The sequence below is a fragment of the Erpetoichthys calabaricus genome, chromosome 2, assembly GCF_900747795.2.
Source record: "Erpetoichthys calabaricus chromosome 2, fErpCal1.3, whole genome shotgun sequence".
NCBI classification, from domain to species: domain Eukaryota; kingdom Metazoa; phylum Chordata; class Cladistia; order Polypteriformes; family Polypteridae; genus Erpetoichthys; species Erpetoichthys calabaricus.
Window position 1 is genome coordinate 48132786 of NC_041395.2, and position 26995 is coordinate 48159780.

The following is a 26995-nucleotide window of genomic DNA, read 5'->3' on the forward strand; positions in this document are numbered from 1 at the left end:
AGGTCTTACTTTCAAAATCTTGAAAGCTCTTCTGAACGTGATTCGCTGTTTGGCACAAGTGAATTTCCCAGAAATGGTTAATATAATAATACACTTTAGTAAAATTGCACTTGCTTGGGATGTTGTAAGCATATGACTGGATACTTGAAATTTGGATTAGGCAACAAAAGCAATTCAAAATTTTGTGGGTCTCCATTGAAGCCCACCCATTGTTTCATGAACTTTGTTACTCTATTCTTCATGAAAACATGGGATTAAAATTGTTTATGACATCACTACGAACAACATGGAGTGAGTAACTGATCCAAAAATGGTCACTTCTGGGTAGAGTATTTCTTGAGCCCCTGTTCATTGTTTGTTATTGATCTTGAAGCTTTGAATTGCTTGACAGTGGCTAAGTGCAGCAATTTTTCCAGTCTCTTATTACGGTTAGTATAAAGTAAATGTGCCCTCAGTATTTATTCTTTCATTTGAGCCTTGTTTTGGACTTTTAGACATTTAAAATCAGATCTCTTCCCATTGAGATCTTTGTTTTGTTTATAAAACAGTCTTCAGATTGAATGGAAAAAGTTTTGCAGAGGAAAATAAAAAAAGCGTTTAGACAAATGTAAGGGTAACCGTAGAGCAATTGTCTGATGTATGGATTGTTCCTATTAGTAGATCTACACTCAGTTTCTAAATGAACTGTCTCACTAAACCACAATAATTAACAAAAACATGATGCTTGGGTGGTTTCTGTAAATCGAGAAATTTTAGTGGAAGTAACCATTTTTCATGTTTTTCTACCAGGGAAGAAAAGTATTTCTAATTGATTTTGAAAAGCCTTCTGTGAGTGATGGAACATGTACTATCACCATGCATAAAACACCGATTGTTGACATCATTCACTATAATGAGGGTCTAAGACATAATATTGTTCCCAGGGATCAAGTTCTGGCACCCTGGGAAGAGCAGTTGTTAAGATATGGACCAGGAAGTGTACTATCTGGGATTGAAACAAGGGATCCTTTAAGAGGTAAGCTAACTTTTGTTAGTATAGTTATCAATTATATTTATTCTTTTCCCTAACCTGTGTAACAAAGCACAAAGAAGTTGGGGAAGGGTTTGGGGCGCCCTGTATAACTTGAAGAAAGCAAAAGACAAAAGACAAAAAAAAAAACAAAACATGAGAAAGTCTTTCCAAATGGGAGTCAACAAATAAGCTGGCTAAAAATGGTGGTGTATCTGGTCTTATACAGCCCAGGCAGGAAGGGGCAGGTCCAGGAGAGCAGATGACAAAAGTGACATGAAAAATGTTGAGGTTGTCTATCTTCTGGCCTGTAGAAGGAGGACGAGAAAAGGCATCATGTAACAGTGCCACAACCCCCTGGTCCAGCGGATGATTACCATCACTAGAGTCTTTCTATGTGCACACATGTGACACTTGCTTATTCCGATGGAAGACTGGGAAGGATGCAGCACATATCAGTTGTTTTTGGCTAAATGGAGGAACCAGCCCTGCAATGGACTGTTATAGGGGTGATTCATACACAAACACCGATGCTCACTCATACTGAGCCAATTTAGAGTCAATGGTCAACTCCAGTGGTGCATCTTTGGGATGTAGTAAGTGCTTGAAGAGCAACAATGTGAAGAAGGGGAGATTTGAACATGGGACTCCAAAGCAGTGGGACAGCAAAGTTAACCATTACATTGCCTAGGGATGGTATGACAATAAAGCAACTTGACTTGACCTGACCTGAGTTGACATCAACCCCAAATGATATTCAAAAGAAACTAAAGCAGAAAGTAAAGGAGTAGGACATGGACATCACTGAAGTTTGATATCGACAAGAGATGTTATTACATAGAAAAATATGGTGATGCAGTTGTTAGCATTGCAGTCTCATTGCTCCATAAACCTGGTTTGCATTCTCAGCCTGGCCAATATAAGAATACGTTAAAATTAAAAGGTTCCTCCTGTACCAAACACACCAATTTCAGGTTATTTGGCTACTCAATTGTTAGTTTGGCTCACCCCGATCCTAACATAGAAAAAGGGGGTTTATAAAATGGATGAAAATGTATTGTATGGTATTGAGTTTCATTCAAATGTATATTATTCCAAACCACTTTACAAATAGTACCACACATTTTGATTTCAAACACTTTTAAATAATGTAAGTACAAACAGGTTTCAGGACAGAGTGTAAGTGCCACTTTTCATTGATATTTAAAATGATTCTATGATTTGAAAATAATTTCCCAAAACCATTTCCTTGTAGGATGATGCACTTTTTTGATGTGTTCCAATTTATAGTCTTTGAAAAATTAGTGACAAGGATTAATAAACTGGCAAAATAACTAGAAATGGACTAATTTTAAATCTTGGACATGGTACTTGAGAGTAATTTTGCATTGCCAGTTTTTTCAGTCTCTAATCTATTAATCTTTTTTCTACTTTAAGTACATGAAGATGAAGACATTATAGTCCGTTTCTGGAATGGAAAGGAGGTCAAAGTACCTAAAGGTGTGGCTTTTTGGATTCCGCCAACATTATATGACCGAATAGTACGTGAGCTGCAGCATCCTGTGAGTCTAAGAAAAGATATCCTGCCAAATGAAATTGTCTATCCTGAAGTTCGTACTGTTAGAACTGTCATACCATCTACTCCCTGTTACAATTACAGCTTCTGTAGTGGCCATCTACCATCATGTAGACCATGTTCTTGTCACAAACCATGCATGGGGACCTGTTACTTGCCAGCTTTCCCTGCCTGTCATTATCCACATAAGTATCAAAACTGGCAGCCATTGATGTCAAAACCTCCACAGTATCAGCATGATGCTAAGAATGAGGAGCTGGAGAAAAAAGTCACGGCACAGCTGAAGGAGCTGGAATTTTACAAAAAAGCATCTTCATCATCATCTTCATCATCATCCTCGTCCTCTGAAGATGAATCAGAGACGAACAAAGAGATAACAAATGCCAAGAGAGTAGTAATGGACAGGGCAGTCAACACAGATTCTAGTCTGTTTCAGAGGAAAAAGTCCCCAGTTCAAGAAAAGCCAGACTGGAAGTACTGGAAGAGAAGTAATCCAGAGCCACATCATAAAAAACCAGGTATTTTAAACATTGTTTTAAATGAATGCATTTTGAAGGCCAAAAGATCCAAAAACAAATCACGATAAATAAATATTTTTTCTTTTTATTTTTGCATGTTAAATAATCATTTTGGTCATTTCCAATTGAACAGCTCTCTTTGTAATTTCTGATTTCAGTAGGTTTGCTCTCTGGCTCTGGGATGAACAATCGCAGCTCTCCATGCAAAGACCATTACCCTGAGCTTTGGCCAACGCAACCAAACAACTCTACTGCAATGTTTAATTGTGTGGAACATTCTGCAGGCCCCAGGGTGTCTATGAGGGATGCTTTATGGCACAATGACTTCAGTCCATCAGTTGGGGTAATTTTAGGGGCCATGCACAAAGTGCTAGCTCCCTTGTACTTTTCTTATACTTTGTTTTTCCACCATCTTTTAAAAAATAACTCCCAATTCAGCTGAACCATCAAAGGGCACAATTAATGTAAGCGAATGAAAGGCTGTTTAATTTTTTTTTTTGTTTCTGTATCTTGCACACTTTCCTGTTTTGCCTGTTATTGAACTGCAAACTTTTTATTGCTAAACAATAAAGAGTGTGCCAGTTGGCATGTGTTGGTTTCTAAACCCCTATAAATACTTATATTACTCAGATTATGGTTGTACAATATCTTTATTGACAAAACTGAGGAAGTAAGTGAAGTAAGGTGCACGGTATGAAAGCATACAAAAAATATTTCTGAGTGTGCCCGTATCTCAGAATAGGAAAACCGTCCTAACTGCCTCAAAAATCTCAGAGTGATGCAAATTTGTTCCTATTCTTAGGTGTGGGGGTAATAGCATCTTTTCAATTTTCCTAATTTAGATAACTATTCCCAACTTCACCAGGATTTAGAAGAGCTTGTCTTTATTTTTAATATTTAGTCACAGAGGTATGTGTGATCGAGGTTTGCTAAGATCATCACACCACTGTTTGTACAGTCAGGCATCAGCCGCAGCCAAACGCACTACTGTTTTAATCGCTTTGGCTGACTACTGACGATCTGTTTTGTCAACAGCGTCTTTTGGCACGTAAAGAGAAAAATACTGCAGATAACAATTCAGGATGTAAAAACCTCTCTCAAGGTAAATCTGAAACAGTGAACTTACCTGTAATTGAAATTATACAAAGTATTTCTCTACCTGTTTAGCGATTGGTGATGTGTAAGTGAGAGTTGCTTTGGGTAGGACAGATTATAGTATTTGTTGATCCATCTATCCTCTAAATCTGCTTATCCAGGGCAGGGGTAGCTGGAGCCTATTCTGGCAAGCAACATGTGCAGGCAGGAACAACCTCTAGGGTGACAGCACATCACCGGGTGAACACACACACACCCACCCACACACACACACACACACACACACACACACACACACACATATCAAGGGATGATTTGCCATCACCAATTCACAAACCCTGCATGGGAGGAAACTGGAACAACATGCAAACTCCAGGCAGGGGGCGACAAGGCTAATCAGACTAATTACTTTGAGGCAGCGGCTCTACCACTGTGCCACCGTGCACTTAATTAGTTGATTACCGTATTCACATTAACTGTGCCCTTACAAATTGAAGAAAAAAAATAGCCCTTATTTGAGACTTGTTTTATTAACATAGCGCATCCATATTTTAGCTGCCCCCTCTGGCCACTCCTTGAGCTGTGCCAAATGTCAATACTACCTCAAGTGCACAACCACTGAAGTTCCACCTGGGTTCTCCCATTGCTTGAAAGTAAAGACATCACTCAGGAACATGGCCACATTTATATGATGATTAGATCAGGTATATTCAGAAAAAGCATATTTTAAGCCATACATGGTTACTGGTGGACATGATTCAGAATGGCTGAAGGTGTTGCACATACGCATAGTTTAAAGTTGATTTGAGATTTATAAAGGAAGTTGGCTTAGGACTTGGTGTACATAAAGTTTAATACAATTTTTTTGTGTACGCTGTTTTTGCCTTTCTAGCGTAAGGAAAAATTTAGTATGGAACCTATGGAAGGTTTTATGCTTGAGGCTCCGGACCTTCATGTCTTTCTTTTCATATATTTTCTAGAAACAGGCATTATAACATTTACATTTACTTATTTTGCTGATGCCTTTATCCAAGGCGAATTCTAACATTTATGTTACATTTCTTTTTGCTTTTTGCTGTTGGAGCACAGGCAGGTCAAGTGACTTGCTCACGACAACACAGTGTCAGTTGTAGGTTCAAATCCACAAAAAAAGGGTTTGAAGTCCAAAGCCTTAACCACAACGGACACATTATTGCAAATAAGGTCAAGTTGGCTGGTCATCTGTGGGCTGTTTCAGATCAAATTATTGTTTGAATGCTACTTAAGAAAAAAAAAACATTAAGAGTAAACAGTATGTCTTAAAACTAAGGCAGATCACTTATATAACATTAGCTACAGTAACGGCATACTAATCAAGAAGGTGGATGGAATGAAAATCAGCTCCAGTCCAGTTCCTCAATTAGAAGTGTGACCTTGTTGATACATGTTTAACTTTATGGCTTGTTTGTGTTTTCATTTTGCCATATCAGTCAGTCTGTCATTTTCCAACCCACTATATCCCAACTACAGGGTCACGGGGGTCTGCTGGAGCCAATCCCAGCCAGCAAAGGGAACAAGGCAGGTACAAATCCCAGGCAGGGTGCCAGCCCAACACAGGGCACACACACATACCCATACACCAAGCACACACTAAAGACAATTTAGGATCGCCAATGCACCTAGCCTGCAAGTCTTTGTTTGGACTGTAGGAGGAAACCGGAGCACCAGGACACTGTTATACTGTAGATTCATCCTTTCCAAGAATATCATCCAAATTTGTGGCCTGGAGTAGATGTTTAGTCATTCATTGCTTCTATTTCTTTCCAAACAATTCATTAAAAGAGATACTTCATGATGGACACATACAGGTGCAAATAGGACCAAGTTATATGATGAAATGCTGGTTACTTTGTTATATGCATACGACTGTAAATTGATAGCCAATTAATAAAGCAAGAGACAACTGGAAAAAAATCAGTTTAAGACTCAAAGAAGAAATTAAAGATTCTGAATCTTTACAATCAAGTGAACTAAAATGAACCATAAAAATGTTGCCTAAACTTTTCTCATGATTGGCTTCTAATTAAGAAACTGGATTGAAACAAACACCTTTAGTCGCTGACGTTTACGAGGACTGAACTTGGGCACCAATTAAGCACAACTCATATTGTGAAATAATGAAAAATACTATATATGTATAAATTGTTCATATTCATTCAGACCTTAAATGTATATGCTCCAAAAAGCCTTATGGCTTTATGCCCTTCATTCTGATAACAGGAGTATAAATTAAACAGAAGCTAAAAATGAAAGGGTATTTTCAGGTTTCGAGAGTGAAAACTTACGAGATGTGTCAGATTTATTTTTTGTATCATTTGCGATGTTTAGAAGCTTGGTGGCCTCCACATACCTTTCTTTGACCCTTCAGCAACATGTTAAACACACCCTCACATCGGAGACTGTAAGAATGTAAACTATTGTGATACACAGCGTCTCAATTGCTCCTAAAGACTAGGCTGTCAGTTTACATGAAATAAATCAAAATCAGAATGAAAACTACAAAGGAAACACTATTTTGTTTTGACGTGGATCAGAAGATAAAGGCATGAAATATTGTTGACATCTTAATTGTGTTTATGTTGGACAGCATCACATGTAATTTTCTAAATCATTAAAAAAACATTTATCAGATATTAGTTTTAAAATATTTTTCCAGAGCCACGTGCAAATGAGAATAGAGTGGCACACTTATTATGGCTGTCTGGTGTTTTGTTACTGGCATACTGTATAATGTAGTGCTTACATTAGTGTGAGGAGTATGATAGCGTCTTTGATTTTGAATCCCACCACCGCCTTTCTCTCCCACTCGCTCGCTCTCTCTGACTGGCTGGTGGTGAACTGACTTACGAATGTCTGGCCATCCTTTATAGAGGCTGTCCTTTAGCCACAGATACCTCACTGGGAGGTCCTTGTGCCCCAGGCTCTTTATATCCCCCTGTAGTGTGGCTTTCTGTGGCTGGTTGCCAGTTCTCAAGACAGCATGTTCCGAGGCATCAACAGTTTTCTTCTATACTCAAAACTTTTTGTCACGATGATACAAAGAGGACTTTACAGTAAACCAAGGGTCTTTCACCCTTGCCATGCTTTGGTACCGGGGTTAATTCTTGTTGATCTAAACTATATTAGGATTGATCAATCTGAAGAAAAAGTATATAGTTAGAGTAGCTGCCTGAAAAATAAATATGACTGTTCTTTCTCACAGAAACAGAGAGACATGATCAAACTATTCCAAGTTTAAAGAAACAAATACTAAAATAAACTTCAAAATGAAAGCACTAAAGTGAGTTGCTTTTTGCTTCCCTGCACCTTGTTATGCTGGCAGATAATGCAGGCAAAACAAGCCTGAAAGAAGACATCTGGGTAGGCAAAAGAGTGTACAAAAATTAACAGCAGTCAGCACAGATAAAGATCATCCAGCAGAATAATTCTCCGCAGTTGTCATTGAGGCCACCCACACAAAAGATGGGCAACAAGGAAAGTAGCAGATGGTGTTTAGAGCGGCAGAAGCTAATAAGAGAAAAAGAGGGGTGCTTTGAACTCAAGTGCCCCTGCAAATACACAGCTCCATAAAATGGCCTGTCTGCTTATCTAAAACCACTTTGAATAACAAAAAGGGAAGGCAGAAAGTGTACAAGATTTGTAAGCCAAGGATGTAGAGAAGCATAAAAACATGGAAAGATGAAACACTCACTAGATTGTGCATGACGAAGAGGAGCTCTCCTACCACTCTCCCAGTAGCATAGCTTCAAGTCATTCCAGGCAGAATGGGGATATTTTAGTGTTTCTCAACTGACATCTGTGGCAGAGCGACGGGCGCTCAGCAGGCTCCTATCAATTATGGAGAATCCACTAAATAGTATCATCTCCAGACAGAAGAGCAGCTTCAGCGACAGACTGCTGTCACTGTCCTGCTCCACTGACAGACTGAGGAGATCGTTCCTCCCCCAAACGATGCGACTCTTCAGTTCCACTCGGGGGGGTAAACGTTAATATTATTCAAAGTTATTGACTGTCTGTATACCTGCATTGTTATCACTCTTTAATTTAATATTGTTTTTTGTATCAGTAAGGTGCTGCTGGAGTATGTGAATTTCCCCTTGGGATTAATAAAGTATCTATCTATCATCTATCTATCTATCTATCTATCTATCTATCTATCTATCTATCTATCTATCTATCTATCTATCTATCTATCTATCTATCTATCTATCTATCTATCTGGTTGCAAGTCACTCTCAATGGGTCACCACCTAAAATGAAAGAAAAAACAAAAAGTTGTTTTAGGGGCCGAATACCTCACACATTTTCCTCCCCACTGTATCTGCACGTTTGAAATGCCAAGTGGACCCCCCAACATTGCACTAATTACACCAAGGGGGAGCCCCTCATCCCCGGTTTTTGATGTAACAGACGTGTACCAATGCTGTCGAAACTCTTTTATTGTGTGACAAAAATCAGAAAGAAGTCTTAAAAAAAAGAAAAAGAAAAAAACGTATTTCATTAGTGTACACTTTTATTAAATTTTTGCCTAGGGTCTTCGCCAGGCAAAAATTGATGAAACTGGGTGCTAAGGCAAAACCACCTCAAAATATGGCAAAAGACAATTGTATCTCCAAAAAGCCAGAAATACAGCTGGTCAGAACACTTCTTGAACAGATGAATAAGTAGACAGTTTAGCAGAAAAATATTACACCATGCAAGTGTTCATCCAAAAAGGTCTAGAAAGGAATAGGAAATCTCAGTGCCCTGACTTAGCAGAGGTATAAGTCTCTTTGTCAATGAGAACTAAACAAGAGTCTGGATAAAGTGATTGTTCTAAATCACATTAGGATTGATTTTTAAAAAGAATGCTATATTCACAGTGAAGGGGAATTACACTGCTTGTCATGGAGTGTCTATTAAATGTTGTGTTTATGCAGGCAGAGAAACTTCCCGCATACAGAGTAGTTTTATGGGGGAACTTACTGAACCTTATCCAGTTACAAGTTAAGCGGGCCCACCCCAGCAGCTCTGAGTGCAAGGCGGCAACCAGCCCTTTGCTAAAAGAGACTGATTTAGAATCACCATTTAGCCGAACATGCATGTCTTTGGCATGTAGGAAGAAAAATGGAATACCCTGAGAAACTGACTGGGACACATGGTGAGAATGTTCAAACTCTGAGAGGCAGTGCCCTTATTTTTTCTATACAGTATGATAGTACTTTTCCTACATGTTTGCAAATACATACTGTATATCTAGAAAGGATCTTCACTATGTTGTTAAAAACAAATTGAAACAATTTTCAAATATGGAAATATTCTCTGCTACACTGTGATGAATAATGTAATTACAAAAAAGGAGGATGTTTAATGTTGTCTGTGTGAGTTACAGTCATATATGACTTTTATTAGACACAAATACTTGGTGCACTAAACACAAATACATTTTCCCAAATGGGAGTGCCTGTTAATAGCATTTAGATCAATGAAGGAACCCATCATGATACAAAACACCCATACACAGCAATACCAAAACAGTTTTCAAAGTAACCTGGGCAGGTCTCATGACCTAAACTGTGAGAATATTACACAGATCTTTGTAAAAAAAAAAAACACTCTGCCTTCTCTGTACTCTTGTGGTTTGGGTTTAGTCTGAAAGCTTAGCTAACATTTTCACGTTTCCTTTCATGCTCCTTAACTGACCATTACTGTTTACTCTCTTTTTCCTCACAAAATGTATTTGTAGGCCCAGGGTCCACCAGTCCAAGACCGTTTGGGGGAGAACCAGGTAAATCAAAATCTCAAGTACCAAGAAACTCTGGAGCATAAAAGGAAGAAAAAGATTGACCATTACAAATGGGAAAAAGAGAGAGAGGACCTAGCAGACATTAAGTACAGTAATACTTACCAACACCAAAGGTAGGAAAAATGCTTTTATATATAGCAATTGAATTAGACCCAAAAATTGACAAGTCGATAACCGCAGTTATAATGCTCCATCATACACCTAAAATGTCTAATGCATTTTCAATAAATGTATCAACTCTTTTTATTATTTTCATTCAGTACTTCTAAATACAACATGTTAATATGTAGTATGTGTGTGTTAGTGTGCCATGATGTCCCTTACTGGCCTGGTTCTGTCTTGAAGTCAGATTAGACTTCAGTTTACTATGATTCTGTAATGAAAACACATACTAAGGACATGTAATAAAGGATATCTGGATGCACTGTGTTTGGCTAATTGCTTCATCCAAGTGGACAAAAAAAGATCAGGATGCTGTACAGTTATTGGGCAATCCTATTGTATCTGGTTTCTGTTGTTGCTGGGACAACATCTCTCCTCTCATCTTCTGAAACCAATTTTTCTGGTGAGGGTTGCAGTTTCAGCCAGCCAAGCAAGTCAGGCCAGACTTCCCTGTCCCCAGTTACAGATTCCAACTCTTCCCTGGAAATTCCTAGGTGCTTCCAAGCAGCCAACCAGCTTTAATTCTGACTCTGATATCACATATGAGGAGGTGCATGAAAATCCTCCATTTAACTTAAAGAAGACACTTCCTTTCTAATTCACAAAAATATGCAAAATCCTCAAAGTTTGCATGTTTACAATCTTTCATTGTTTACATTTCAAACGTAACCGTTTTTTTAAAACCCGTAATTAAAAATGTGAAACCGTCTACCTTTGACCATAAAGCCCCACCATTATGCAGTCAGAGGCAGACTGTAGATCTGATTAGTTGAAGACGAAGAGCTGTCCTGAAACAAGTCTGATCTTACTTTAGGAATAACAGTAACATATTACACCCACATACAGATATTTGGATGCATTTTTTTTACACAATGAAGCACAGACAAGCTAAGGTCATGTCAAATTAGACGACTTTTCCAGAGATTTTCAGTTGTAGCCTTCATTTACATAATCAGATAGTCAGAGGCAGTCAGCGGTGTGCTCCCGTAGGAGTCAGTTCTCCTACTGTGACATAGCCAACTAGTCCTCGACTTGCCCCAGAAATAATCAGGTTCGATTTTGTCGTTAATCATATGGGTGGGATTCTGTATGCATGAAAGTTGACAACCAATGAATGCTCATCTGGAAGTACAGTGCATATAATGCAGCAACAAGGAATAAGGACCGCAGGTGTTTTGGCCCTCACAAACAGAAAAGAAGCTTGTCTATCTGATGTCTCAGGTTTTATGACAGAATGGAAACCAGAAAAATAAAAAAGGGCCAAGATTGCAGCTGAATTTGCAGTACCTGTTTATTCTTCATAGAGCACTGTCTCTGTCAGGCATCACATTGTTGGCTGTTACAAAAAGGGGTGAGCATAAATTTGCTGGAAAGTTAGGCAAATTTGACATGCCCAGCGATTTTCAGTCAAGTAAACTTACATGGTCTGGTGACAAGAATGTGCATAATGTGACCTTGGCTTTAAGAGACCTGCTTTGGGTTACTGTATGTAGTGATTCAGATGTTGGAATTGAACCCTCCACTCTGTTTTAGAGTACAGTACCTTAGTCACTGCTCTATATTATAGTATTGGCTGATAAACAACAGCCACATGCCATGTCATTTTGTATCACCTTTAAGAAGGTGCATGATGAACAGCAGATACTAAAGTTTTTGAACTGAATGTCTAAGACTAATGTCAGAACCTTTCAACTAAATACTTAACCTCATTCTTTGCTTTGTCTGTTGAATGACTTTTCATCTGATCTTATTCTTTAAAAAATTATTTTGTGTGTGTTGCACTCTTTTACTCTGTTAGTCTCAATATTCAAGTTTAACATCTCATATTTCTAAGACTTGGTGAAAGTTAACCTTAATAATATAAAGTGTACAGCAGCAATCAAACAGACTAATACTGTAAGATGTACTCAACACTGTAACATAACAAGTCAAAGGAAATTATTTAAATGTATCTGTGAGGCCTCAACTGGGATTACCATATATACTTGCATTTAAATTCTCCCGCGGATAAGTCGGGGCTTGATTTTACCGTATAATTTCTGGTATTTTATGTCGGTTGTATAAGTCGAATGCAGAAAACTCACATTATTGGTCCAAGAGATTATGATACGCTAACGCCCACCTGAGACAGTAACCACGGAGCGCACTGCCTTGCCTTTTCTTTCTATGTATTGTGCCTACGTGACCACACAGTAATACCCAAACTATTCTGAAGCAACGTTTGCACTATTTTGTGTTTTTGTATCTCACACCCTCATACACCTTTATCGTAAGAGCATCCCTTATCAACGATTAAGGGTTTGTTTAGAAGAAAATATGAAGCTGGTTTCAAATTAAAAGTCATTGAAGTGGCAAAAGAAATTTTGTCTGAGAAACTGGTGTGAGATTAGGGGAAGCAAGAAGATGGAAAAATAAATAAATAAATAAATAAAATTAACAGTCGCATTGTTGAATGGGCATATAAGTCGGTGTCCGATTTTATGATTGATTTTTCGGGTTTCAAGACCCAACTTATATGTGAGTATATACGGTATATGTGCAGTTTTGACCTCCATATTAAAAAGAAGATGTTGCAGTGCCAGACAGGTACCCAGGAAGCTTGTTAACTGCAAGTTTTGCAGACAAAATAAAGTGGACTAGCCCACCCGCGGCGTAGCATACGCCGCATAATTATGTATTGATAGGTGAACACTTCCTGAAAGACACAGTTGTCCAAATGGGGTTGGTTTTGAGGATTCGACTGTAGGTGAATGAAAAGATGTAACTCTGGAGAGGGCAACATACAATACAGCGTTTAACACGCTGCATACAGCAATTCACATAGAAGCATAGACACTGCTAAGACCATAGTATACCCCTCGCAAACTGTTTTACACGCTGCATACAGCGATTCACATCCGCGACAAATATGATTCTTGTTAGATGGTCCTGTCACGTCCACCCTCGCTCTCGAAGCATACTCACTGCCTGGTCATGTGCCCGCTCACAAGAGCAACTAACAGAGACCCGCCCACCAACTGTAAGACCATGGGATACCCCTCGCAAACTGTTCTACACGCTGCATACAGCGATTCACATCCGCGACAAACATGCTTCTTCAGAGGTGCATGTGGAGTGTAGCAGAGACGAACGCGAATGACGCCCTGTTCTGTGAGTTGCTGTGTCCGAGTTGGTGGGTGTGGCTCTGCGAGTTGTCATCGTATCCAATGGTCTTAGAGTTGGTGGGCGTGGCTCTGTCCTGTGTGCTTCCATGGGTGTCTTGCTTGCGCTGGCGGCGGCTTAATGAATTATATATATAGATTTTAATGAATGTAAACCTTGCACAAAGCTGAATTTGAATTAAAAATATTATTTATGGATGTCGGTGTCTAATTTCAGCAGGTTTCACTCCCTCTGTCATTATGGCACGTTGTTCAACAATGGTGCAATCCTGCAGCGGAGCTTCCATGTTCATTTGACCTTGGCTTCAACTACAGTATACTAATGGCAGAGTGCCATGCAGTGCATGTTCATGCTACCCATACCACCCATCATAAACATGTTGTACTGTGCCAGCTTGTATTGGTTGCAGTTTCCACATCATTTTCAAACTGCTTTTAATTTTCTGTTTTAGCCTCCCATGTTACTTAAGGTGGCGAGTGGTTGCAGTACTGCTTTGCAGTAAGGAGTGTGGGTACACTTTCTTGGTTCTTCCTTTTTTGGAGAGCGCTTTGAGTAGAGAGAAATGCGCTATATAAGTGTAAAGAATTGTTATTATCATTTATTAAGGTTGGCATGGTGGCAGTGTGTTATCGCAGCTGCCTCACAGCTCCAGGAGAACAGGATCGCTTTCTGGCCTAGTAAACTCCAGGAAGAAGTTAGCACATCCTGACCATGTTTGCATTAGTTTGCCTCACACATGTCAAATGTGAGTCTGAGAATAGATAGATGGTCTTAGTACTCTTTAGGGACTGCAAATGTCACAGGATTCTGCTGATAGGTTTGAACAACTGGGGACAATATCAAACTAATGTTAACTTTTAACTTATCCAGGGTAGAGCAGTAGGCTAAAACTGTTTTATTGACTGTAACATTTCACTTTAGAGCACAAGCCTTCATTCTGATCTTACACATTTTGGGAATGTGTACAGCAAGTAAATTTATTCAATCATTTTATAACCCTCTAGAAACACAAACACAAATAGCCTCATGAAAATGATAATCAAATTTTCTGTTTCAGAAACCATACCCAGCAACGATTGCATGATGAAACCCAGAAAAAAGAGGAGCAAATCAAAAGACAGGAAGACATAAAAAAGGACAAACAGCTGCAGAAGAAGAGTATTCTACAAAGAATGCAGCTGGCCATAAATGAGATAGAAGGAAGAGAATCTAAAAAGCTAACATCTTTAAAGTGGCGACGGCAGCAACATGACGCCATAGAGGCACAGAAAGTCCGAGACAATGAGGCGAATGAAAAGCTACAGCAGGTAAATTCTGAGTAATGTTCGAGTTGTCAGTTGTTAATTGAATTGAACTGAATTCCTTTATTGTCATTGTACACAGTACAATGAGAGTCAATGTGTAACTCCTCCACAAAAAAGAATAATATTCACATAAAATGAAAAAAAAATTGTAATTTAGTGCACTTTCACGTATTAAGTGTACTATACAATAATCTCAAATATAGCAACATAAGCACACAGCCTGCACTGTGAAAGAGTATGTGTGCTCAGGGACGAATTGATGCCCATCCAGTATCGGCTCCCGTCTTGAGTGCGAGTCTGCTGGCATTGGCTCTGGCACTCTGCCTGCCTGTAATGGACTAAGGAGGCTCACAGAATGGAAGCAGGAATGACTTTCATTGTGAAGATGGCAGATTATAGTTACCTGTAGCAGTGACCTGTGACGCTCTGTGCTTCAGTCTCATATTCTCATACAATGAACACTCATAGACTGGCATTGCTCACCGCTGCTACCTCACAGCTCCATCTACATTGGCTTCTTTGCCTGTGTGAAGTTTGATCCTTCTTGCAGTGTTTTATCCAATACAATATAATTTATTTTTGTATAGCGCTCTTCACTGAGTGCAGACGCAGGCGCTGTGAACAAATCTCAGTTACAATACAAGTATAGATTATACTAACTACTTAATACAGAATTGGTACACATGTAAATGCAGACACACAAAGAACAAAGTAGAAGTGATCAAACATAAATGGAAACCAACGATACCTGTCCATTAATTAATTGTTGTTGAACTATGGTCGGTTGACAGTGTTAAGAGATTAAAATTGTACAAAACAAAAACAAAGTCACAGTCCTGGAGACCTCGGCCAGCTGGCCACCTACCCTTTCCTAAGTTTTCTAGAGTGGAGACTGTGCTGGCTGTCCAATCTGATGATGATGCCCTTTTATCTGAGAGGACTTTTCCATAAGCAGGAGAGCAGCTTGGCAGTAAAGCAGTGGCACCAAGTACCCAATCCAGATACTATGAAGCGAAACAGAACAGAGGAGTGTTAATAACTGTTTAAAAATATTGTGATACTTATATTATTGTACAAATGACTAGCAAACAAATGTGGTATGCCGAGCTAATCAGCAGCTCTAGTCAGGATATGCTAAAATGAAGTAGCGAGTCTTCAGCTGGGATTTAAAAGCCGAGACTGAAGGGGCATCTCTTACAGTAGCAGGCAGATCACTGTACAGTTCTGGGTCCCTTTAACTAAAAGCTTGACCTCCCACTGTTATTTTTTTAATCGTTGGAATCATAAGCAGACCGACATCTTGACATCTTAATATGCGTTCTGTCTTGTAAATAATGATAAGTTCAGACAAGTAAGCAGGGCTTTGGTCATTTAAGGTTTTATATGTTAAAAGGAGGATTTTGAAATCAGTTCTAAGTTTAACTGGGAGCCAGTGTAGACCTGGAGTTACAGTATGTGTTCATATTTTCTGGTTTGTGTAATAATTCTTGCAGCACCATTTTGAAATAATTGAAAGCTGCATAAAGAATGATTTGACCAGTCAGTGAAAACCACATTGCAGTTGTCAATCTTACTAGAAATAAATGTATGAATTAATTTCTCAGTATCCTGCATGAAAACACCTTAATTTCCCAATATTTTAAGATGGAAAAAAAACATGTTTAGGATAGTTATGTAATGTGTTCCAAGAACTGAAACATCAACAGGTTAGGGTGATCCACACCATTAAATTAGCCGGTATGAGTAAACGTAAGTGTGTAGGACTGTCCTGCGATGGAGTAGACTCTCATTCTGGACAGAATCCTGCCATATGTGTGACGCGACTCCGATAGGATCCTCTAATAGAAATACTACATAATAGACCTCCTTACTGTAGGTTTATATGGGCAAACACTATTTTATTGTTCAAGACCTGCAAGATACTTCTAGAAGCATAACAACATTGTGGAAGCAGTAAAGATAGGCAACTTAGACAATTTTAGCAAATTTACAACGTTACATAAACGCACCGATTTTGTCTCTTTCAGGATACAAGACGACAACGAGTTAAAGAATTCTACATGAAAGAAGCTGAAAAGGTCTACCAGGCTGAAAAGGAACATCAGGAGAAGACAAGGAGGGACGTTTTCGTTAAAGTACATGGATAATAAAAACTCAATAATACATTTTCACGTTTGATCAAGAAATTGTGAATGGACTAAAAGAAAGAAAAATCAAAACTGAACATTTCTTATAAAACAGTGAAAATAATAGTATCACTGTCACAAAGCTTTTTAATCAAATGAAAGTTTACACCATTCCGTTTGACCTTATAGTAGTTTACAGTTTAATTTCTATATATGTTATTACTATACAAAGAATAAATTATATACTGGCTGTATATTATTTTACAGCACACATCTTTCTCTATTTAAGATACTGTGATTATGATGTGATGTTCTTCCAGAATTACACCAGCTTTAGTGTGTAATAAAAATATTTGCTCTTACATTTCATTTTGATGTCATCCATCATTTCTCATTATTAATAATAATTCTTTACATTTATAAAGTACTTTACATAGACACTTCAATTCAACCAGTGTGAAGCATCCACTTGGATGATGTGACGGCAGCCATTTTGCGGCAGTATGCTCACCATATATTAGCTGTTAGGTGGTGAGAGAGATAAAAAGATAACTTAGAGACGGGATGAGAAGGGGACCAGAATGACCAGGCCATGGTGGCCAATTAAGCCATGACATATGGATACACGCTACTCTTTACGAAGTACAGCCAAGAATCTTTCCTGACCACAGAAAGTTTCATCTCAAGGGTGGTGCCATTTTTAAAGCAGTGTCCCCGTCACTGCAGTGGGGCATTGGGATCCACATACTGTCCACGGGGAAAGCGCTCCTGCTGGCCTCACCAACACCTCTTCTAGCAGCAATCCAAGATGATTTCCTAGATGGTCTCCCATCCAAGTACTGGCAGGGCCCAAATATACTTAGCTTCAGGTGGATTACCTGCTCTAAAGTGCAGGTGGTATGGCTGCTGTGTTACATAATACAGCATATAATCAAAAAATGCTTTACTAAGAAAATGAGGGCTAAATTTGGAGTAAGAAGATAAAACACAAGGAAATTTGTGAATGTTGTGTAGTGTGTCCATTCCTGACCTTCGCATAACCTCCTCACTTGTGGTGTGATCTGTCCACGAGATGCCCAGTGTGGTACAAATAAAATACAGTGTCGGTGAAACACATCAGTCAAGTCCGTTAATTACACTTGCTGTACTTTTCCAAATCTCACACACATGTACTGCCATACAGAGACATGTTTTGACTGAGCTTCTAATTGATTTGCTAGTCCATACCAAATGGAGTTTCTGGAAGACTGCTTTCGCTTTGCCTTTACATCATTCTCTACATCACCATCATCAGAAATACCGTTGACTAGGTAGGTATATGAAGTATTGCGTGCATTCAAGGTTATATTCTCCTGTTGTTATTGTGGAGTTTAGCTCATCATTTGAAATCATTATTTTGTTTTGTTTTTTTTCACAGCTGATGCATAATCCATCTTTCTCTGCATTCTGGGTCAGGTTATCGGTCACCGCTTGCATTATGTCAGCTTTTTGAATGAGCAGGAGTCCATTTCGAGTCCATATTCAGAACTATAACAAGATGACCCTTTCAAAATCCAGTCCTAAAAACAGTGTGATGTCAGATGGGAATTACTTTCGGGGCCCTGTAAATCTCCTAGGATTGTCTTCCCAGATGTTCCCTGTGATTCCACACATCCCTGCAATCCTGTTGGTGCATTTAGCACCATACAGCAGCCTGAATAACGTATAGTGCCTTCAGAAAGTGTTCAAAACCTTCACTTTTTACACATTTTGTTATGTTGCAGCCTTGTGCTAAAATTATTTAAATTCACCCAATAGTCCAGAATAACAAAGTGAAAACAGGATTATATTCATTTTTGCAAATTTATTCAAGATAAAAAAAAAACCTCAAATACCACATTGACACAAGTATTCAGCCCCTTTGCTATGGTGCACCCCGTTGTATTGCTCATCACTGAGATGTTTCTACGCATTGTTTGGAGTTCACCTGTAGTCAATTCAGTTGACCAGACTGATTAGGAAAGGCACATTCACTTGTCTTGAGGAGATCCCACTTTTGAAGAAAACCAAGCCATGAGGTCAAAGAAACTGCCTTCAGAATTCTGAGACAGGATTGTGTGTGGCACAAATCTGGGGAAGGCAACAAAAGTTACTGCAACAATGAAGTCTTGCACATAATTCTTTAATGGAAGAAGTCTGTAATCACAACACTTCCTAGAGCTGGCCATACAGCCAAACTGAGCAATCAAGGAGAAGGCCCTTGGACCAAGAATCCTATGGTCACTCTGGCTAAACTCCAGAGATACTGTATGGAGATGGAGATGGGAGAAACTTCCAGGAGTACAACCATCGCTGCAATAACCAAGTAATCTGGGCATTATGGCAGAGTGGGCAACGCATGAAAGTCCACTTGGAGTTTGCAAAAAGGCACCTAAGGACTCTCAGACTTAGTTTCATTAGACCAGAGAATCTATTTTTTCTAAGATTGAACTGTCTGGCCTCTAAGATTGCTAAGAATCACATTTTGAGAAAACCAAGCACCGCTCATAATGTACGCAATACCAGTACAGCAGTGAAGCATGGAGGCAGCAGCTTCATGCTGTGGGGATGTTTTTCAGTGGCAGGGACTGTGAGATTAGACAGCATTGAGGGAAAGTTGAATGGAGCAAAGTAAAGAGATATCATTAATGAAAACCTGGTTGAGAGCACTCTGGAGCTCAGACTGGGCCAAAAGTTCACCTTCCAACATGACAATGCAAAGACAACCCAGAAGTGACTTGGGCAAGCCCTGGGAATGTTTAGTTGCCCAGCCAGAGCCTGGACTCGAACCCAATCAAACATCTGTGGAGAGACCTGAAAATAGCTGTCTGCCGACGGTCACCACCCAGCCTAACAGAACCTGAGAGGGTCTCCAGAGTAGAATGGAAGAAAATCGCCAAATCGAAGTGTGTGAAGGTCATCACTTCAGACTCAAGAAATGTCCAGGCTGGAATCGCTACCATAGATGCTCCAATGAAGTTTTGAGGAAAAGGTCTAAATACTTGTGTCAATGTAATATTTCACGATTTTATTTTTAATTAATTTTCAAAAACTTCTAAAATCTTATTTTCGCTTTGTTATTCTGGGGTAGGCAGACATCCCCCTTTATTGCTATGGGGACAAACAACCTGACAACTGTAACTGGCTGTACACTGGCTAGATGCACCAACACAATACACTGACTCATCTCAATCCAGAAAAGCAACTGCTTTACTCGAAGATCTTTCCTGATTATTGAGCGCTTCGTTCAGACAAAAAGGGGGACTGGATGACAGGCTTATATGCAACAGATTTAAAAGTACTAAAATTAAACAGATAATCACAACCAGACTCCAGCCATTTTTCACAAATGCCAGGCTATATTATTACACCTGTTGTCTTCATGACTTTCATACATGAGTGTTGCTAAAGCCTTTTTCAGATTCGGTGACACTAAGTTTCTTTCAAACTGGTAAAGTGCATTTTGGGGTCCGTAACAGTGCATTCAGGCCTGGCAGGTGTGAGATCACATGTGGTAGCGTAGCCATGAGTCCCTGTGGTGTTTAATGGGGAAATTAGCTGGCAGTGATTGGTGTTACCGGTGTTCCCAGAAGGAGGTGTTTCATCTCGCAGGGCACCTTGGATATCATCGAGAGGAGGCGTAGCGCATGGCTCAATGGCAACTCTGGTCTGTACCGGGAATGGAGAAGGGCGGCTGCAAGGGCTCTGAGGGCAGATAAGGAGCCTTTTGTTAGAGGAATCTGTGAGCAAGTGACACACCATTTGTGGTCTAGTGACCCACGTCCTGCTTACAGAGGAACTGAAGCATTACGCACATCTGAATCTGTTCCTCGGAGAGTTGCAGTCAGGGTGGCTGATGGAATGGTCCTTACGGATGCAACTGCAGTTGTGACCCACTGGGCTGGCTACTTTGAGCAGTTGTTCAAAGCTGATCATCCGGCTAGTACATTGGATATCTCTGGGTCCACGGTTCTTGAGGCTGATCCTCCAATGAGCTGTGAACCACCCACTCTCATCGAGATTGCACAGGTGGTGAACCAGCTGAGGGTAGGGAAGGCTGCAGGGATCTGTGGTATCTGGGGTGAACTTCTCCAGGCTGGTGGTAAGGCTGTCCTCCTGGCATTGCAAGCAATATTTGCTTCCATTTGGGAGACTGGCATCATCCCAACTGACTGGAAAACGGGTCTTGTTGTCCTTATCTGGAAAGGGAAGGGTGATTGCCTGGATTGCAGCAACTACTCGGGGATAACACTGTTCTCGGTGCCGGGTAAAGTCCTTGCTAGGGTCATCCTCAAAAGGATCCGTGATCACTTGCTCACCTACCAGTGACCAGAACAGTCTGGTTGTACACCTAAGAGTCTACCATCGACTGCATCCTGGTACTGAGGGTTCTCATGGAGTATAAACGAGAATATCGGCAGAGTTTCTTTGCAGCCTTTGTTGATTTTTGTAAAGCATTCGACTCAGTTGATTGAGCTGCCCTGTGGGACATCCTGAGGGTTCGCGGGTTCCCCTTGAGGTTGCTGGATATCATGAGCAGCCTGTACACTGGTACTGCGAGTGCTGTGCAGAGTGAAGGCAGAACCTCTGCGTTTTTCCCAATTGATGCTGGGGTTCGTCAGGGGTGTGTTCTTGCTCCTACTCTGTTCAATGCTTGTATGGACTGGGTGTTGGGCAAGATCGTGGGGTATCTGTTGGTGAAGAAAGATTCATGGATCTTGACTTTGCTGACAATGCTGTGATTGTCACGGAGTCAATGGAGGCTCTGGTCAGGGTGCGCAAGAGACTGAGCGAGGAGTCAGAGTGTCGAGTCTGAGTGTCTGGGCTTGCGAGTGTCCTGATAAAAACCGAGATCAGGGCCTTAAATGACCGATTTGGGCACAGCCATCAACAGTGTGTCTAATTGTGGAGAGTGTGTCGACCTTGTCGAGAGGTTTACTTACCTTGGCAGTGACATTTATGTCTCTGGTGACTCTTCCTGTGAAGTCAGTAGACGGATTGGGAGAGAATGGGGGCTCATGACGTCGCTGGAAAGGGGTGCGTGGCACTCATCATATCTATGCAAAAGGACGAAGGTCCAAGTCTTTAGAGTCCTGGTGCTTCCTGTCTTGCTATATGGTTGCGAGACATGGACGCTATCCAGTGACCTGAGACGAAGACTGGACTCCTTTGGTGCAGTGTCTCTCCAGAAAATCCTTGAATACCGTTGGTTTGACTTTGTGTCGAATGAGCGGTTGCTCATGGAGTCCCGAATGAGGCACATTACCTGCATTGTGAGGGAGCGTCAATTACGGCACTACGGGCATGTGGTACGTTTCCCCGAGGGTGATCCAGCTCGTAAGATCCTCATTGTTGGAGATCCAAGTGGCTGGACCAGGTCAAGGGTCGCCCACGTAACACCTGGCTGTTGCAGATAGGGGGTAATTTCTGGAGGGTGGGACTGGACCACGTGTCTGCCTGGGGGGGGGGGTTGCCAACCGGGATCTCGAGTCGTTTCGTCGTGTGGTGGGTGCAGCAATGCACTGTACCAGTGCATGCTCCCCAACTTGACTTGACTTGATTCTCATTGACACTCCATGGAGTGAAATTAGAAGAACTGCACCCAGAACAGAAGAGACCGGGAATTAAATGGAAAGGAAAAGAAAAGATAAGCAGGCAGAATCATGGTAGAGCTGGTGTTACAGGGAGGAGGCAAGTGGATGAGAGAATGCAGCTCACAGGGTTGCAGGGAGCAGTAGTGACCTGCTGCTCTGAGTGATTCCCGCAAAGTGCAAAGGGATAATGGTGGGAGAGGGGCAAAGGGCTCCCCACTGAATGCCGAGGGATGGCAGTGTGAGTATGGACCATTTAGAAGGTTCACTGCACTTCTTGGGAGGTGTCTCCTGCTGCACAGCAGACCAAGAGGGTGAGGAGCAAGCATGTGGTTTGAAATGGATACAATGACGCTAATGATGATTTTATAGACAAATCCCATGTTTTTAACCTTCACTTTTAACTGGTATGTAACCTTCACCACGAACACTTTCTTATTATAGATTATTTATTAACTAATTTATGAAGAAAATGCACTGTACTTTTGTTAAACCACTGGATTTTGTAAAGATAAAAGAACTGCAGACTTTTACACCACCTTTTGCTGTGTATATATCCTTATTGCCCAGATCATCTTGGTTTTATGATTATCAATGGCCAAGGGAATATCCAGCCGTGGGCAACCTGGGGATCACACAAACATGTACAGTATATGATTCAACACTATGTTATGTTATTCCCTTTGCTATGCAAACCATTCTAAAGACACCCGTTGTTATTCAATGCATTGTGCAATAGAAAGCACTTTTCAATAAGATTTTAAATGGTGGTCCAAGGCACAGAGAGAGGGGTGCGGGGGGGCTAAGAGCATACGGTGATGCAGCGCATTGCCGCACCCACCATATGACAAACCAACTCAGGATCCCGGTTTAGGGCCCAAGTGCAGCCATGCAACTAGTGACACGTCAGCACCACACTGGTTCAGATGGACTGGAACAGTGGGAGTTTTTTTTTTTATGGTGGCTGGAATGCCAATTCTGCCCCCCCGACCCCCAGGTTTTTTTTTCCCTGGAGGTTGGAGGGCTTACATGCAGGGCTGGATGCAGATTAAAGACAAAGTAAATTATTGGGGGTGGTGTACATTTACTTAGTCAAAACATTACAAATGTTTATGATGTTTACTCACACTGATATTCATCTAGCTGATTTTCTGCTTTCAAAAGTACTGCCACCATAAACCTTATGAAAATCACCAATGCTTGTGCTGCAGAGTAGTCTGCAAATTAAATGCAACTTTTTTTAACCAACAAAACAATATTTATGTAAATCTGAACAATACCACACCATAAATAAATTTAAAAATATGGAGGAAAAGAGCCTATACGTTTACTGCAGTTGATCGGTGCTGGTTTTATTAAATGTATAAAATATATGATGTCCTCAGCGTGCCTATGAATTGGGAAAACCCACCTTCATTACTTGCGTGAGGTGACTTAATAATGTTTAATAATTTATGCAAATATTAACGTAAAACTCTCACTTAACTCGTTAAGACACCTGACTTGCTCAAGAAAGATAATACAAATTGGAAATATACATTCATTTGAATACAAACATTAGAGGTGAACTTCTTAAACTTGAAGCTAAATTAGAATTGACATTCTGTCACAGCAATTCATTTTTGAGCTAAGTTCAATATTTTCATTAAAAATACTGTGGTATAGCGGGTCCGTAGCTTCAAAAAAAAAAATGGGGGGGTGGGGGCGGGTTTTAAATCCATATAGCCATGTCGTTCTCTGTTGGCGCGACTGCACGACCACGGGGAGTTAATGAGGTAGTTGAAGCAAGTCACACCTGCACGTGTGGGTGCATTCGTTTTCAATTGCTTCATTGGCTTCCTGCGGCATGTGACTAAGGCGCTGCGGCCACGGAGGTGTGGGGAGATGGGGCTATAATGTATATGCGTGTCGACATCAAAAAAGGGGGGAAAATAGATGAATAGAGGAAGAAAAAGGATGTTAAAGAATGTGAAAGAGCCGTCTTAGCAGCTACGATCTGGCCGCCTGTAAGGAGGAGACAGCACGAGCTGGGGCTCCACAAAGGAGCATTAGGTTGTGGCGCTCTAGGGGCTAGTTCACCCCACTGAATGTTCTATTGGAGTGGGGTCAGGGTGAGCAAGGCATGTGTTCTGCCGAGGGATCTGAGGAGCGACTGCGTGAGCGTGAAGGATGAAGGGAGGAGAGCCGACCTCGGACGGTCATGGCAGTGATGTCCTTAATGGAAGCCAAGACGGAGGTCGGCCGAAAGGAGCTCGAGGTTGTTGGGTCTCCGCCGGCTGCGGGAGCAATGGGTGATCCGGAGAGAATAAGACATGGAGGTGGGCTGTGATCGGGAAGAGTGAGACTGCAGTTTAACCTTGGATTTTAATGGATTTATTTATTGATGTTTTTATCCCCACTGAACACTTGGTTTTATGATTTATTTCTTGTAGAGAAAAGCCAAGCAAAATTACACTTTTTATTGGCTAACTAAAAAGATTACAATATGCAAGCTTTCGAGGCAACTCAGGCCCCTTCTTGAAACCAGATGCACTGCACTTTTTGTTTGGACATGGTGATTACTGTTTTATTAAAAGCACTTTGGCACTTTTTGGAAATTTCCCCTGGCTTCATTTGAGAAGTGTCCTTATTTGTCAGCTCATCTCGGCGACATTACCGACGGTGTTGGGTTCAGGGCTCCCATAAAGAAGATGGGAGCGTGGAGTGGACCTGCCTCGTCACAAATACTCTTAGTACGCAGACCACTGTACTGAATAGTGACACACAGTACAAAATAAAGCAAAATAAAAAATACTTTTTCAAGAGTATACTGTAAATATTTGTAAAACTTCAAGTTTAGCATCTCAGATCACCATCATCCATCTGTCCATTTTTTGAAGTTGCTTATCATAGTCAGGGCTGAGTGAACAGCAGATGAGAAGCACAACCCTGTTCATTTTTGCTAAAAATTAAATCACTATTGTTAATTTGTGATACTAGCCTTTCTCATCAGTAGGTTATCAGAAGCAGGAGCCTATCCAGGTGGCATCAGGCTCACTTCAAGAAGCAGCACCAAAGCAGACACTTGTCAATGGAAGGCCAGTTAAGAATCAATAATAGGTGTGTCTCTAGAACATGGGGGGAAAACAAATAATGAAGTGGGTAAACAAATGTGAATCTCCTTAGTGTTAAGGTAACAAAGTACAAAACGATTTTTAACACAGGCAACAGCATTTGTACCATCGAGTAGCATAGCTATCACAATAAAGCTTTGAAAAACTAGCAAGAGTAATAATTCTTTCAACAAAATAAATATAGTACTAGGGTGTTGTACCATGTTAGCCATTATGAATGTTGAGAAAAGCCAAGCAAAATGACACATTTTATTGGTTAACTTAAAAGATTACAATATGCAAGCTTTCGAGGCAACTCAGGCCTCTTCTTCAGGCAAGATGTAATCCTAAATAAATAGAAATAATGAATAAGAATGGTTTTCGAAAAACAAAAAAAGGATTTTTTAAATTAAAAAATCCTTAGACCCGGGATTGGAATTATCACTACATACTTTTAAAAGTAATTTCAAATATTTACAAGCCATCTAAGAAAATATTTAATTACCAGACCTTCATTCTGACTTAGGAAACTTACTGTTCACTGCAAGATATATTGTATAGTATATTTGATAATATTACTGCAATTTTTCTTTGAATGATTTTTGCTTTTCTGTATATCACAAAAAATGCTCCCTGTATCGCAAAAGTCCTTTGGAACAGGTGGTAGAAATTCTTCACTGCGTCCCTTTCAATAATTCAGCAGAAACCAGCCTGTAAGCTTTAGAAGACCTTAAGAAAAAAAAAACCTCTTCTGGGGTAACTACAGGGTAATAAGGGTTTCAGAGGCCTGTCCTGTTATTCTACAGTTAGATTTACACTTATTGTGCTTTAGACCAGTGCTCCGCAACCTTTTCTCACCTACGACACACCAAAGTTCTTCCTAGAATTCCGCGGCACGTCAAAAGCTAAAATATATAGCAGTGGCTTAGCTGGGGGGGGGGGGGGTCCGCTCCGAGCGCCAGCTATTTAGGGGCGTCCAAACTACGGTACTTTCCTTTTTTTTTTGTTCCTTGAGGAGGCGCAAAAAAAACATTTCTTTCAGCTTTGGGGCGTCAAATTTTTCACCGCCCCGGACAACATGATCTCCAGCTACGCCACTGATATATAGATATTAATTTAATACACAAATTTTACAATAAATTTTCATTTTTTATTATAAGTATACATTTATTATAAGTATACATACATAAAAACTATACTATATTTACTTTTATGCAATCTTAATAATTATTATAACATAATGACTGACTAATGTGATACCTGCGCTTGTTTCAATGAACACAAAAGTTTTATATTTGGCTCAATATTTGACAGCGCAACCCGAAGTTCTTGGTCAAGATCTTTTAAGCATGACCGCTTATCATTTTTAATTAACACAAGAGTTGTTTGTCTTTTTTGGCGTAACTGGGATGGTTTGAATTTAGATGGCGATTTAGTTTACTGGGTGCCATTGCCTCGTTTGATAGCTGATCGCCGCAAATGATGCATTGTGGCTTTGGAGCCGTTTCGTCACCACAC

The 26995-nt window shown here is 40.3% G+C and overlaps 1 protein-coding gene across 2 annotated transcripts; it reads left to right on the top strand.

The window, feature by feature from the left end:
• The first annotated feature begins 720 nt into the window (after window positions 1–720).
• LOC114642055 (uncharacterized protein C11orf16 homolog) lies at window positions 721–17136 on the top strand. Of its 2 annotated transcripts, none has more exons than XM_028791041.2 (6): window positions 721–1015; window positions 2447–3103; window positions 3265–3446; window positions 9963–10135; window positions 14404–14653; window positions 16678–17136. In XM_028791041.2, the coding sequence occupies exons 1-6, from the start codon at window positions 775–777 to the stop codon at window positions 16795–16797; spliced, it is 1623 nt and encodes a 540-aa protein (XP_028646874.2). In that variant the 5' UTR covers window positions 721–774; the 3' UTR covers window positions 16798–17136. The 2 variants fall into 2 exon arrangements, with proteins under 2 accessions (XP_028646874.2, XP_028646873.2); XM_028791040.2 differs by having other exon boundaries at window positions 728–1015; window positions 3262–3446.
• The last annotated feature ends 9859 nt before the right edge of the window (window positions 17137–26995 follow it).

Excerpts from the sequence above, each read along its gene's own strand:
- LOC114642055 (XM_028791040.2), top strand. The coding sequence starts at position 775 with ATGTTTTTCTACCAGGGAAGAAAAGTATTTCTAATTGATTTTGAAAAG. Across the intron at positions 1,016-2,446 it reads AACAAGGGATCCTTTAAGAG|TACATGAAGATGAAGACATT; the intron begins GTAAGCTAACTT and ends TTCTACTTTAAG. Across the intron at positions 10,136-14,403 it reads AATACTTACCAACACCAAAG|AAACCATACCCAGCAACGAT; the intron begins GTAGGAAAAATG and ends TTTCTGTTTCAG.